The 15,641-nt window shown below is 42.8% G+C and overlaps 1 protein-coding gene across 4 annotated transcripts in view; it reads left to right on the top strand.

Moving 5' to 3' along the window:
* The window catches only part of SNCAIP (synuclein alpha interacting protein), a 155,415-nt gene that overhangs the window by 130,749 nt on the left and 9,025 nt on the right, over positions 1–15,641 (top strand). For 2 of the 4 annotated variants that reach the window (XM_060091888.1, XM_060091889.1), the window contains 4 exons: positions 5,137–5,306; positions 10,320–10,412; positions 11,045–12,113; positions 13,362–13,432. In XM_060091888.1, the coding sequence (XP_059947871.1) occupies positions 5,137–5,306; positions 10,320–10,412; positions 11,045–12,113; positions 13,362–13,432 (1,403 nt within the window). The remainder of the gene's footprint in view (positions 1–5,136; positions 5,307–10,319; positions 10,413–11,044; positions 12,114–13,361; positions 13,433–15,641) is intronic. The other 2 variants (XM_060091886.1, XM_060091887.1) reach the window with 1 other exon arrangement.

The raw sequence follows: 15,641 nt of genomic DNA on the forward strand, positions 1-15,641 counted from the left end.
GCTGTTATTAGCACACTTCGCCTTCCCAAATGTCTGAAACACAGGACGGAATTTTTAAGAAAGAATTAGAAGAATTCCTCAGAGTAGCAAGCAGGAGGCTTAGGAGAGAGAGTGGTGTGGTTTTCTTCTCCCGTTCTCTGTAGTAGGACTGAGCTTCCCAAAAGCATTCAAAAAGTCCCAGAACTGATTACAGGAGGCCCTTGATATTGGTCCCCTCTGCCCGTGGGCAGGCTCAGCAGGGCCTCAGTTGGCCAGCTGCTCCACCCAAGAGCCTCCGGTTGCCTCATTCTTTTAGCCCAACATACCTTGTGAATATTACCATGTCCTTTGTGTGCAGTGATGTAGAGAGGTTGGGAAGCAGAGCCACAGGAGGTGGGGAGGCCCTTCCCCCTGCCCCAGGCCACCTGGAGGTACATCCAGGAGGGCTGCTTAGAGAGCACAGGGTTCCTACAGGAAGAGAGGTTGGCCTCTCGTCCCACAGCTGAATGCAGAGCTGCACAAAGCTGAGCCACACCCAGTGCCGCCAACCTAACAACACATAGTGGGAGGCCCTGCGAGAGTCCTCAGAAGCTTGGGGCACACATGAATGTGAAAACTGGGTATTTATTATATATAATAGTTTACATCTGCTAATCCCAAACTCCCAGCCCTTCCCTCTCCCACCCCCCTGTATAGTGCAGGGAACTATATTCAATATCCTGTGATAAACCATAATGGAAAAGAATATTAAATAAAAAATGTCTCTATGTGTATAACTGAGTCACTTTGCTGTACAGCAGAGATTGGCACAGCATTGTAAATCAGCTATACTTCAATTAAAAAAATTTTTTTAAAAACTGGATAGGCTTTTTTACCTAGAAAATGTAAGGCCCTGACTGACAAAACAAAGAGAGAAGAGAGCTGAAGAGAAGGAGGGAGAGTGACAGTGTGAGGAGAAGAAAAGCTTTGAATTGGAAACAGAGTTTGGAATTGACCTGGAATTTAATTTATGAACATAAATCATAATTACCAGAGTCCAACCAATCACACCATTCTCATCATTGAAAATGACCCAACATCTATGGATTTGTTCCCACATCTGCCTGAGATGTAGGAAAAGGCGATTGACAACGTTTGGCTGAAGGCCATGATTAAAGAAAATACTTTTACCTCACCAGATTTATACAGTTCAAAATATGTGTATGTAAGAACTCTAAGAAAACAACACTCTTTTTCAGCCTTATTAGGTATTGTTTCTTTTATTCCAAACTCAACGGGTACTTACTGAGGTCCTACTGTGAGCAAGGTAGACTGTATCTCAGAGAGAAAACTGGGAAGTGAGAACTTGCTCGGGAAGGTAGAGAGGACTCAGGGAGTTCAGACGATCTGGAAAAGCAGTAAATGTAAGAGGCAAAAGATTCATAAAACCGGAAAGCAGAGGTCACAGAAGAAACTCTCTGCAGAGTCTCCTCACATGCAACCACTCTGTGGAAAGCCACGCTGATAGGAAATATTTCAAGTGTCTGGGAAGTTTCCCCACTATTGTTGGCAAAGCGTGCATCTTCTAATTTAAGACACCAAGTTGTAAAAGGAGTGATGAGAAAAGAGAGAAATTTAAATTACTACCAGGATCTGCAGAAAGATGAAAGGAGTAGCATTACATTTTGTGGAGGAAAAATAATTGAATGAAGACTGAAAACTTCATTTTTCCATGTGACAAAACACAATCATATTTAATAGTATTGAAGTAGACTGTTTTTGTCAGCCAATAAATGACTGCAACCCAAAGAAAAGCAGCTGATATCACTAATTCTGTTTGAGATCTTAGTTATTTTCCTTCTTAATACGTGAGAAGAGGCAGTCTGTCTTTTCAGAGTGTTCGTCTCTTCACTTAACACAAATGATATTTTTGGCGCTAGACACCATGGATGTGGAAACTTAATAATCTTGGAAGCGGGTCTATCCACTGGGTGTGAGAATAAAAAAAAATAGGTACAAAGAGATTGAGAGTAGAAAAGGGGATGAGCGAGGACCTTTATGAAGTGAAGAGGGGAACTGAGTATGGAAAACATTGGAAAGATAACTGCAGAGGCCAGAGTCAAGGGGAGTGATAACGGTGTGTTTATGCTGAGTCTCTGAGAGCTCAGGGTGAGGTGATCTCTGGGACACCCTGTGACATGGGCGTCGGTGGCCTTATGGCAACTTTCATGGTGAGTGATCCTAAACTGAGAGGAAAATGAAGCTCCTTAATGACTTCTGAGTCTAAGTAGTCTAGGAATTTAAAAACTACAATTATTTCTTGTGGAAAAAACATTTTCTAGGGCTTCCCTGGTGGCGCAGTGGTTGAGAGTCCGCCTGCCGATGCCGGGGACACGGGTTCATGCCCTGGTCTGGGAAGATCCCACATGCCGTGGAGCGGCTGGGCCCGTGAGCCATGGCTGCTGAGCCTGCGCGTCCGGAGCCTGTGCTCCACAACGGGAGAGGCCACAACAGTGAGAGGTCCACGTACTGCAAAAAAAAAAAAAAAAAAAGAAAGAAAAAACATTTTCTATTACTAAAATAAATCCAGAGGTCTACATACTGATCTTGATAGTGTCAAAAAATACTGCAGACTATGACAGTTGATTAATATTGATGTAACAGCTTTTTGTGGGGTCTGTTGTCATCACAGCATAAAAACAAGAGAGTTTTGATTTTTTTTTAATTAACAATGTCAGGGAATTCCCCAGCGGTCCAATGGTTAGGACTCCGGGCTTTCATTGCCAAGGGCAAGGATTCAGCCCCTGGTCAGGGAACTAAGATCCCACAAGCCGAGGTGCAGCCAAAAAAAAACAAAAAAAAATTAACAATGTGAACCATGTTCCATCAAATCTCTCTCCCTTCTACTAATGGTGCCCTGGCCAGATTCCTTAACTTTTTGCTTTTGTTTGACTATTAACATTTACTTCAAACCAGTTTAAAAATCTCAGTCTTATTTCTGGTTCAAAGCATTCTCCTCCCCAACCCAGATCAGACTCAGGGTGAAAGAGACTTGGTATGGGACTGAGGCATGACTGGCTTTTTACACACCACCTAGCTCCTATTCCCCTCTCTCTTCTGGGCTCCAGTGTTGGGGACAAAGGGGACGTATGGAGAGAAAAAGTCAACTGTCTCTTTGTTTTACTGGCAGAGGTCATGGCATCTCCCTGATAGTTGTCTTGCTTCTTTAGCTCACTATGGTTTGCCACTGATGCCCTCTGGGGAAGCCTTCAGAGGCTGAATCTCTGGTGGGCATGGTGGGTGGGAACTTCAGAGGGTCCTCTAGAGCCTTCCACTGATACCTGAGACAGGAGATCTGGCCCCAACCTCACACCCTCCTCTGCCATACAGTCCCCTCCACCTGTGTTGCACCCCACTGCCTCCTGTTGCTAAAGAGCCCTCTCCTTTTTTCTTTCTAATTTTTAAATTTATTTTATTTATTTATTCTTTTGGTTGCATTGGGTCATCGTTCCTGTGCATGGGCTTTCTCTAGTTGCATCGAGCGGGGGCTACTCTTCATTGTGGTGCGCGGGCTTCTCATTGTGGTGGCTTCTCTTGTTGCAGAGCATGGGTTCTAGGTGTGCGGGCTTCAGTAGTTGGGGCACGTGGACTCAGTAGTTGTGACTTGCAAGTTCTAGAGCACAGGCTCCGTAGTTGTGGTGCACGGGCTTAGTTGCTCTGCAGCATGTGGGATCTTCCCGGACCAGGGAATCGAACCCATGTCCCCTGCATTGGCAAGCAGATTCTTTATTTATATTTATTTTTGGCTGTGTTGGGTCTTCGTTTCTGTGCGAGGGCTTTCTCCAGTTGTGGCGAGCGGGGGCCACTCTTCATCGTGGTGCGCGGGCCTCCCACTGTCGCGACCTCTCCCGTTGCGGAGCACAGGCTCCAGACGCGCAGGCTCAGTAGTTGTGGCTCACGGGCTTAGTTGCTCCGTAGCATGTGGGATCTTCTCAGGCTAGGGCTTGAACCCATGTCCCCTGCATTGGCAGGCAGATTCTTAACCACTGCACCACCAGGGAAGCCCTGGCAGGCGGATTCTTAACCACTGCGCCACCAGGGAAGTCACCCAAGAACCCTCTCCTTTTTAATTGGGTGATAACAAGCTCACAGCAAGCTCCCTTCTACAACATCTGCTTAATATCTGGGACATACCCTTGTCATGGCACGTGGTGGGAATGTGGGCCCTGCCATGACAATTCTCTCCTGTTCTTTTTATTCCTGATTGGGTAGGTTCAGCAACAGATCATGTGCGCTGCCTAAGTAAATAGGAAAAAGTAAACAAAATTCCTTCTTTTTCTTATGGGCGTCCCCAACTTCAAGGGCCCACCCACTAAAAGGGACAAAGCCTCTCACCACAGACACTGCCCTGCACACCTCATAAAAGAAAGGACTCTAAGGAAGAAGGAACCTCCACCCCTTCCCAGTCTCCTTCTGAGGCTGGTGTGAGATTGATAGTAGTGGGATTGGTTGGCTGCATCATTGTAGGCTCTGAAAAGAGGCATCTAATACTGACCACTGAAAGCTCACCAGAGGCTGTCCTTTGTGTGTGATGGTACTCCACACCCCCACCCTGTCCCACTATGGGCTCTGGTGACTGGTTTTTGAACAACAGGAAAAGTTCCATTCAACCTTCTGTTACAGTCATTAAAAAATACGGATGTTTACGGATGGACCTAGAGAATATCATACTAAGTAAGTCAGACAGAGGAAGACAAATACTATATGGTATCACTCGTATGTGGAATCTGAAAAATAATACAAATGAATCTATATACAAAACAGAAACAGACTCACAGAATAGGAAACAAATTTATGGTTACCAAAGGGGAGAGGGAGGCAGGGGGAGGAATAAATTAGGAGCATGGGGTTAACAGGTACTAACTACTATGCATCAAATAGATAAACAAAGACCCGCTGTATAGCATGGGGAACTATATTCAGTATCTTGTAATAACCTATGATGAAAAAGATCTGAAAAAAATGTATATAAATATAACTGAATCACTTTGCCGCACACCTGAAACAAGCAATATTGTAAATCAGCTGTACTTCAATTCAAAAAAATTAAAAATAATAAATAAATAATGTTTAGAGGGAGGTTCTGATACGATCACATGTCTCTGCATTCTCTGACAGACCCTGGTTGAATATGGAGCAAATGTCACCATGCAGAACCACGCGGGGGAAAAGCCCTCCCAGAGCGCTGAGCGCCACGGACACACCCTGTGCTCCCGGTACCTGGTGGTGGTGGAGACCTGCATGTCGCTGGCCTCCCAGGTGGTGAAGCTAACCAAGCAACTGAAGGAGTGAGTGACCTGTTTGTTCCATGAGAACCAAGTCTGGCTGCTCATCGTTGTGCTTAGGTTTCAGCCAGGGCTTTGGAAGGCTCCCTCCTGCTGGTCTTACAGGAATTCCCTAGTATCCTCCTCATCTTCTTTTCTTCCTCCATCCCTAGTCCTCATGGCCAGCATTCGTGCCATTTCTGCAGAGGCAAAATGATATTGAAACAAAAAAAAAATGCAGAGCTAGCTTCCTAAGCAGAGAACTTAAGCCACAGTGGACAAGGGGAGGGAGCCTCTCTCTGCGTTCACATCTCAGGGTCAGATGACGTGGCAGGCGCGGAAAGCACATGTGGGCATCATTCCAAATGTCTGTCCTTAACAGTCTAGCAAATCATCAAAAGCAAGAGAGAGAGAGAGAAGGGCTAGAGATGGGCCAGTTTCTCAGTTTTCTCAAAAAGAAGAATGTATATTTGGGAAATTACAGACAGGCCACCTGGTAAATATCACTGGCAAAATTTATTCTAAAAATTAAGCAGACGATTCATGAATCCTCAGAATTTAAAATCCTCAGAATGTAAACATAGCGTGATGTTACTTAAAACACTCTTTGTCTAGCTAAAATCAGTTCTTTTGTGATGAGATGATTCAGCTGGTACACACTGCATACCTAGATGCCAGGGAAGCATTTCTGGGAGGCTGCCATAAAATGCTTGAAGAAAGGAGGACCAGAGGAGAGGCCATCCGAGGGGTCTCCAGCAGGTTGAAGGATTAAGGAGCTGATGCTCGTCTGAGGGGACCAAGGTCAGCCCTTGGAAAACACATCAGCCAAATGACAGCTGCCGTACTAGGAAGGGAATCACTGAACATCAAAAATAGTACTCAAAGTAATGGTGACAGATTAGGAGGACAAACCTTAAAAATTAAATTTTAAGGAAAAAAATCAAGTTTTACTTTAAAATTATAAAAAATAATTTTTTTCCTTCTTTCCTTGTGAAAAAAGACCTGTGGTTGTTAGGAGGCCTTAACTGATTAGAAGTGTAATTCATGCAACAATATGACAAGTCCTGAGATCCTCTGGCTCCTCGCTAAGCTCGGGGAATTATTTTCTCTCTCTGCTTCTACTCTCTTGCCTTAGAGGTAAGAATCTCTGTACTCCTCTGCCTCTCCCCCTGCCAGTACCTAGAATACCCTCTTTAATGAATTTAGGCTTTTTACTAGGAAAAAAATAAAATTTAAACTTAAAAATTAGAACGGTTCCTTTCCCTCCAAGAATCCTCTGCCCAGTTACACAAGACTCCCCCGGGGTAGGTGAGCTAAGCGAGCTTGAAGGTCTGGGGAAAATGCACACAGATTCATAACTCAGTAGGTTATCTTGCCACAGCGAACGTACTTGTACACATGTCTTTATGTACATGTACTGGTGTTTCTGAAAAGAAGTTACTAGAAGGGGAATTGCCAGAACAAAGTGCATACGTGTGTGGATAGATGTTGCCTACTGTGCTTCCAGAACTGTTGTACCAGTGGACACTCCCCCCAGTAGTATATGGACATATCCATCAAGAGGAACTTTAAAATGGTCCAATGGAATGTTTTTCCTTAAGGTTCATCCTCAGAGAAAAGATCACAAAACTTTCCCCTGTCTCTTACCACAGAGTCGGAGAAGCTTTCATGAGTTATAGTATCTGTTTTATTGGTAGCACTCTTCAAGATTAGGATCTTGGCTGCTCTCTCTGTTGATGATCCTGGGATAAAACACACATGTATGCTAATAGACAGCAGTTCTTCCACTGTCTCCAAACTGAATGCTGTAGACAGTTGTAGTTAGGCCAATGACAAGATGAAATATGAGAGCTTACGTTGTAGACCCTAGTCTTGTACTTAATCTGCGTCTCAGTGAGGTTGGCAAAACTAGAAATGAACAGAGAAATTCACCCAGTCTAGCCTCAGTACACTGTACCCTTCAGGCTCTAGGGCATCAATAACATCGAAAGGTGCAGGAAGAAGGATGGAAAACACTAGTTTTTCAGCCCAAAATTGTGAGTGGGAGACAGTCTTGAGTGCCTTTTCCTGCTAGAATATTTTTACCAACCCTTTAGAGTTAATAAACATAGCTATTATTTAGAAATGGCAACCTTCAGCTCTCTTAGAGATCCTGATCTACAGGCGTAGGTATTATGGGTTGAATTGTGGCCTCATAAAATGATGTGTTGGGGTCCTAACCCCTAGTACCTCAGAATGTGAGCTTATTTGGAGATAGGGTCTTTACAAAAGTAATCAAGTTAAAATGAAGACACACACACACACACACACACACACACACACACACAGTGTATTTTACTTTCCTTAAGTAAAAAAAGAAAATTACAAAATACAGTGTGCAGTATAATCTCATTATCTCATTTCTGAGAAATCCCTCTCTCTCCCCCCAGCTCTCCCTGCCGCCCCAAGCTGGTATGATACACTCCAAAATGTTACTCACTGTTTCTAAATGGTTTGAATTTTTAAAGTAGTTGTATTAATTTAGCCATCAAAAAAAAAAAAAACTAAATTAAACAAAGCAAGCAAACTCTTTCCATGTTGGGTAAAAACAATTAAATAACTTGGTATTTTTTCAATAAAGAGAAAACAATGTATGGTAACACTTCATTTACTCTGGACATAGAAGCATATTATCAGAATGTGCATTAAAGTTAAGAAAACAGGTTAAAAGCCATAGGTTACAGAAAGTGAAATCTGTTTAGAAAACACATTAATTATTATAGAACTTGGAAAAAGGAAAACTGATTCTGATTTTAGAGGAGTAAGCAGTATTTACCAAACTCTGCAGTATTAGTGCGGTACCCACCCCCACCCCCCGCAAACTGTCCCCCAAAGATGTCTATCACATCCTAATCCCCGGAAGGTATGAATATGTTACCTTACATGACAAAAAGGGAATTAAGGTTGCAGATGGAGTTAAGGTCACCCTGGATTATTGGGGTTCGTCCAGTCTCATCACATGAGTAACAGTAAAGAGAAGGCAGAAAAGGAGATCAGAGAGACTCAAAGTGTGAGAAGGACTCAATCTGCTCTTGCAGACTTTGATGAGGGAGGAAGGAAGGGGCTGTGAGCCAAGAAGTGCAGTAACCTCTAGGAGCTGGCAATGACTCTCAACTGACAGTCAGCAAGAAAACAAAGACCTCAGTCCTACAACTGCAAGGAACCGATTCTGCGCCTGATTTGAATAAGCAGGACATAGACTTTCATCCTAGAGCCTCCAGAAAGGAATGCAGACTGTGGATACCTCGATTTTAATCTGGAGAGACCCATTCTGGTCTTCTGACCTACAGAACTGTAAGATACACATGTGTTGTTTTAAATCACTAAGCATGTAATAATTTGTTAACAGAAGTAGAAAACTAATACACTTAGCGTCAAAACTGGTAGGAGCTCTCGTGAGCAGGGATGACGAACTAAACAAATGAGTTACAAGTGTTCTTAAAAGGACTGCCGAGTCTTAGATACTGGCTTGAGGAAGCCCAGTCTTCTCCTTGGCAAATGTCACTGCACATACTCAACAGCTGTCGGCTGCCTAAATTTAATTCTGTGAGAACAGATTTGGATAATAGCCTTCCATCAGCCCCAAATACTCTCCTTTTCTCAGAAGTGGTCAGTCTTAGTCCTAACATTTCATCCCTAAGACCTAAGAAGTCTGTGATCTCATTTTTCTCACTTATTCTGTGACTCACTTACTGAAAACTTAATTGTCTAAAGGAGGAGCCAGCAATCTTTTCCCTAAAGAGTCAGATAGTAAATATTTTTGGCTTGTGCACCACATGTTCTGTGTCATAATTACTCAACTCTGCTTTTGTAGCGTGAAATCAGCACTCGATGATATGTAAATGAATATGTATGGCTCTGTTTCAATAAAACTTTATTTACAAAAACAGATGATGGGCTGGATTTGGCCCATAGTCTATTGTCTATAGTTTGCTGACCCTAGTCTCAAGAATGAATAAAAAATAAAAATACGTAAGAGCACTCTACTTTTCCCACTTTGAAATTTGGAACTGCATGTCAAGTTTTATAGAAAAACATTTAGTGAGGGGTTAAAACAGATGAAGAAAGATTAAAAGGAGGTTAAACTCCTTTTATAGGGTTCTTAGGTGTCAGAGTGAATTATGACACAGTCAAGAAAACTATTTGGAGGCAGTTAAATGGACTGATGACAGAAATCCCAAGTATGAATGGAGAAAAAAAGGACTCTATTCTCTAGATTCGAAAAAAGCCCTCAGAAAGGACTAATCAACTTTTAAAAATAATATATGAGCATGTGAAATATGAATATATAAAAATATGTGAGCATATGTCTAGTATATTAGTCTGCTAGGGCTGCTGTAACAAAGTACCACAAACTGCCTGGCTTAAACAACAGAAATTTATTTTCTCACAGTTCTGAAGGCTAGAAGTCTGAAATCAAGGTGTTGACAAGGTTGGTTCCTTCTGAGGGCTGTGAGGGAGAATCTGTTCTGTGCCTCCCTCCTAGTTTTTGGTGGTTTGCTACCAATCTTTGGCATTCTTTGGCTTGTAAATGAATCACCCTGATCTTTGCCTTCATGTTCACATGATGCTCTCGCTGTGTGTGTCTGTCTCTGTGTCCAAATTTTCCCTTTTCTAAGGGACACTTCATACTGTATACTTTCTACATATATACAAATATATTAGGGAAACTTTTTCTATGCAATAGATATTCAAATATATTATCATTCTTAATAGCTGCCTTCATAGAAATAATTATAAATTATTTACTCAGTCTTATTGATGATCATTTAGGTTATAGTTTTTTTACTAATGTGAATAATGAATATCTTTTTGGGTACTTTTGATTGCATCCTCAGGAAAATTTCTGAATTATAAGGATGAAAATTATGCACATTTGTAAGATTTTTAGATTTATTGCAACTTATCGAAAATTATCATGAAAAAAATTTATACCTGTTAATTTTTGATAGTAGCAATGTGTCAGAGAGCTTATATATTTTGGTTTGTTTTTCCCAGACAGACAATGCAACGTGTCACACTGCAGAACCAGCTCCAACAACTTCTGGAAGCCCAGAAATCAGAGGGCAAATCACTCCTTTCTTCGCCCAGGTAATACCAGGAACGTTAGTGGTTAGAATTCTTAACTGTCTTTAATATGTGAGCCTTCTTTTGGATTTTCTTTTAATATCTTTTAAGAAGATAACAGAAAACATTTTATTCTTATAAAGAGGAATAAAAATGAGCTATCATATGGAGAAAGGCACTGGACCTAGGGTCAGAAGACTTGAGTTTATCTCTGGCTGTGCCATTTCTTCTTTCCAGGACTATAAACAAGTCACTTACTCTTTCAGAGTCTTTTATTTCTTCATCTATGAAATGGAAATAAGGATATGTAGGTTCATAAGGTTGTTGAAGATGGGATTAATTGAGAAAATTGGTGCAAAATTAATGTATAAACAATAAAACAGTTTATTGTAGTTTTATAAAACTATTTATTGTAGTTTTGTAAAACTACAAGAAAATAAATTTTGTAGTCAAAGCAAAAGGTATGAGGCATACTATACTGGTTCTGGTTGCCACCATGGAATGTTTGTAGATTGCTTGAAACAGATATTCATTATTCTTATTTCAGTCTTAGTGATTTGTAAGTTATTAGTGGCATTTAAGCCATGCAGTGATTTGTGGCTGAGTTATTTTAACCCAGTAGGAAGTCATCTCATATGTCCTTCATCCTCTTTCAGTTCACCATCCTCCCCAGCTTCCAGAAAGTCCCAATGGAAATCCCCAGATGCAGATGATGAGCCTATAGGCAAAAGCAAACCAGGAATACAAGAGGGGATTCAAGTTCTTGGAAGCCTGTCTGCATCCAGCCGGGCTAGGGCCAAAGCTAAAGACGACGATTCGGATAAAATCCTACGTCAGTTATTAGGAAAAGATATTTCAGAGAATGTCTGCACCCAGGAAAAGCTATCCTTGGAATTCCAGGATGCTCAGGCTTCTTCTAGAAATTCAAAAAAGACCCCACTGGAGAAGAGGGAACTGAAGTTAGCCAGGCTGAAGCAGCTGATGCAGCGGCCACTGAGTGAGTCTGACACAGACTCCAACAACTCTGAGGACCCCAAGGGCACGCCTGTGAGAAAGGCTGACAGGCCCAGACCACAGCCTGTCGTGGAAAGCGTGGAGAGTATGGACAGCGCGGAAAGCTTACACCTGATGATAAAGAAACACAGCTTGGCATCAGGACGCAGGTTTCCTTTTAGTATCAAGGCCTCCAAATCTCTGGAGGGCCACAGCCCATCCCCCACCTCAGAGAGCAGCGAGCCAGACTTGGAATCCCAGGGTCCAGGCTCGGGAACCGCGGCCCCAAGCCAGCCCTCTGGAGAACTCCCTCAGCCCAGCCCTGACAGCACAGCTGCCCAGAAAGTGGCCACGAGTCCCAAGAGCGCCCTCAAGTCCCCATCTTCCAAGCGCCGGACATCGCAGAACTTGAAACTCAGAGTTACCTTTGAGGAGCCTGTGGTGCAGATGGAGCAAACTAGCCCTGAACTAAATGGAGAGAAGGACCGAGATAAGGGCAGGACCCTCCAGCGGACCTCTGCAAGCAGTGAACCAGGGGATCAGCTGAAAAGGCCTTTTGGAACCTTCCGATCCATCATGGAGACGCTAAGTGGCAACCAGAACAATAATAATAACTATCAGGCATCCAACCAGCTGAAGACCTCCACTCTGCCCTTAACCTCACTTGGGAGGAAGACCACAGACAGTAAGGGAAATCCCGGGGGCTCTGCTAGCAAAGGAAAGAATAAGGCGGTGAGTGCTATTTGGAGAATATCCTTTCTGTTCCTTTAAATTAATTATATTGTTCCTAACACTACAGATTGTTGCCCTTGGCTACCTTGAGGGCATCCCCAGGAGAATTCTGGAGGATTCATGAAAAGCCAAATTCATGCGTTTCTAATGAGATATGTCGTGTTAGAGTACATTTTGAAAATACTCTAAGAGAGAAAGATTAAACAAATCACAGGAGACTGTATTCTGGTCCCTAAATTTCCCTAAGTAGTTTTGATCCTTGAGAATTAGGAGCCATAGACAGAGAGGCATTTCTACAAGATTAGACTACTAATTGATGTGAAATCAGGCCCTTCTTTGGCACTGACTCTGCAGCAGGAAGCCTTAGTTCTCCTCGTGACTGAATAGTTTATTCTCAAGCCCAATTAAACAACACATAAATAGAAGCTCTGTTTCTAAACTACTCAACTTTGGAAGGACCTTTAGAATGAATACACCACAGGGACGCCCTCGTTGGCGTTTTACGACACAAGCCCCTAAGGAAGCTCTAGTGGTCTGAAATGCTTGCCAGCACGCAGGGGACGGCAGAGTACGCCATGAACTACATTGTGTAATTGCATTTGTTGTAAAACCATGCACTGTAATCTGGATTTAAATCCCGTGAGTAAGAGATAAAAACATCTTTTTAGGCAACATTTCCTGCATGCTCTGTGCATGCCATGCCCTTAAAAAACATGGTATAGCAGCCAAAATGTGAAACTCTCTGAGGAATAGAAGGATCCAGAATATCCATCCTGCTAACCAGAGAGTCACACCATTTATTATTTGCCATAAGGTAAAATCCCATTCCAGTGAGGTCTAAGAACTGTGCAAATTCTTTTTTGCAATACCAAAATCAAGTTTTAGTTACTATCACTCAAATTAACTGAACACCAATTTTAATTACACTGATTTCCACCGAGTTGTCTTTGTTATAAAAGACTTTAGCATATATTTGCTTCAGCTAGAAAAGTCACACTTGTGCCCCGAACACCAGGCCTTTTGGATTAAATATGTCCAAACTTACATTGCTGGAATAAAACTTTTCCAGGTGACTTAAGGGTTCCTCTCGCTCAAGTCAAAGTTCTCAGCAGTTTCCCAGGCTCCTTAAAGTATGTCTGAAGCTTCTACCCTTTAATCTGTCTCCTGCATGCCTTCTGTTTATTGAGACTTGTGCATGTGCTGAGCTTGTTGCATGTGTTCAGATGGTTTTTAATTGCACCTCTCTAGGAGATGTACAACAGCTGCATCAATCTTTCCTCTAACACGCTGATTGAAGAGCATCTGTGTGACTATGCACGGTACGTGGTGCTAGGGGTGTATTGCTTAGCAGTGCCATGCCTTCACTTTGAATTGCATGATCTTTTACATGCCAGTCCTGGAGCACCTTTCCCAGGGGCTGACACCAAGGAAGTAGAAAATTACAACTCTTTCCCCAAATAGAAGAAGGCAGACTTGTAACTGGGCCTTAGAAAGGGAGCAAGTACCCTGTTGGAGGGGCTTCAGTCCAGCAGCAGAGGGCAGAGGAATCTACTCAGATCACAAACAGGCTGTGCTTCCCAAATGACCTTGGCTTTCAGTCTTTGTTTTAATGGAGTCAAGTACCAAGTAAGTATAGAAATGAAATTTCCTGCCATGGGTAGAATGAGTCAACCTCCGATCAGAATCAGAACTTTGAACCAGAGCTGAGGTTTTCCTTCATTGCTGGTTATAGACTGAGAGCTCCTTTAGTCAGCAGTCTGCTGCCCGCAGGAGAAACGAGGTCCTGCCTTGCTGTAGTTGCTCTACCTCAGTGTTTGGAACCGCAATGCTGGTCCATAAGCCGGTCTCTGAGCTCCCACCGACAAAACAATGGCCTTTCTCAAACAGAATGTTTGTGATTCAAAATGTATGGATGGCGTATATAAAAGGATCATCTCCAAGGTCCCCAGTGGCTCAGTCTCCTCCTTGAGCAAAGTCCTTCTTCAGCATAGCTTTCCTTCATCCCCCAGGGATACATACAACTCCCTAACAGAGCAGGAAAGAGGAGAGGGCTAAGAAGAGAGCAGCTGACGGGGAGTTAAGTCAGTGAGTGCCTCTTGACAGGTTTGTTTCAGAAGAGTTAAACCCCCAACACCCTTTTAAAAGAGACTAATCATTTAAATTAAAAGAAAGCTGTGGCACGCCTTTCAGCACCCTTCCAAAATCCTCCAAAACATTTGTGTGGTTGTGTGTGTATGTATGTATATAATAATTACAGGTACACAATACAAGTGAATGTGTTGTGAGTGTAAATGTTAGTTCAGAATTCTAAGGTGTAAGAAATGTCACTCTCCTTTTTTTTCCCCTCTAAATCACGTTTAATCTGCTCCAGGTCTCCATTCAGGTTGGAGGAAGAGTAAATCTCAGTCATTTTAGGGGGTTCCCCTAGGGGTCTCATTCACTCCATAAGTTGAAGGAAGCACCTTGGAGCTTCAGTATTTACTGGTCACCAGCATTCTGCTTGGGTCAGGCTCAACATGCTGCCTAAGTCTGGGCTGCTTCTGGCCACACTGGGGCAGGGCAGCTTGGCCAGTGCTAAAAGCCCAATGCCTGGAGTGGGAAGGAGATAGAAATAAATACCCTTTGCCCTCCCAGACACTAGTATTGGTCCACTTCTGTTTCTTCCAACCTATCTTCCCCACCCCTCTGCGTCCCCATCTTAGGTTCTGTCTTCTGGTGCCTGGAAAAGTCTGCTTTTGTCCTTAAGCAGAAGTCACGAAAAATACCCTGAGGCAAGGAAGCACAAAGGCTTGGCAAACTCCTTGGGAGGGGGAGGGAGAAAACCTCTCATTTCTTCCAGGTTCCTACAGCACCAATTGTCTTGTTTCTTGTCTGGAAACAAGACAATTAGTATCCCAGTAGATTCTCCTGCCAGATATATTTCATCCTGTCTTCTTACAAGTAAGAGAACAAAGCTGACAATCTACTGTAATAGGATTACAAAAATCAGAACACAAAAGGAGGTTATGAGGTTACTCAGACATCCGACAACTGGGTTAACACTTTCCTACCCAGTTTAAGGAACAGTCCTTCTGAAGGCTCAGTTTTGAACCTGTCCGATTCACTGGCTTTATGTATTAACAGAGTTTTCCTTCAGTGATAAACAGAAACCCCCCAATTATAATATTCAATGTAGTTAAATAAACATCCAGACCCCTTCCCCTCCCTACCTTAAAAATTAACTTATCCCTTATCATGGCTGTCGCTTGGCATGTGTTCTATGGAAAGTGAAAACCCACTAGTTTGTCCATGGCATATGAGGGAAGGTTTCTCTGATTCATCATCACACAGAGGCAGGGAGAACCAGCCCAGTCTGTTCCTTAGATAAAGCAAGGGTAGATGTATCTAGTTGAGATAAAGATTCCTCAGAGAGATGAACTAGCATGGGAATGTGGACATGAAAAATACCTAAGTGATTCTGGTGCCTGCTTCATTTTGCCTGTGGGACCCATAGAAAGGGCATCCCACAGAAAGATGCAAGAAAGAAAG

Source organism: Mesoplodon densirostris, chromosome 3 (genome assembly GCF_025265405.1).
Source record: "Mesoplodon densirostris isolate mMesDen1 chromosome 3, mMesDen1 primary haplotype, whole genome shotgun sequence".
Lineage (NCBI taxonomy): Eukaryota > Metazoa > Chordata > Mammalia > Artiodactyla > Ziphiidae > Mesoplodon > Mesoplodon densirostris.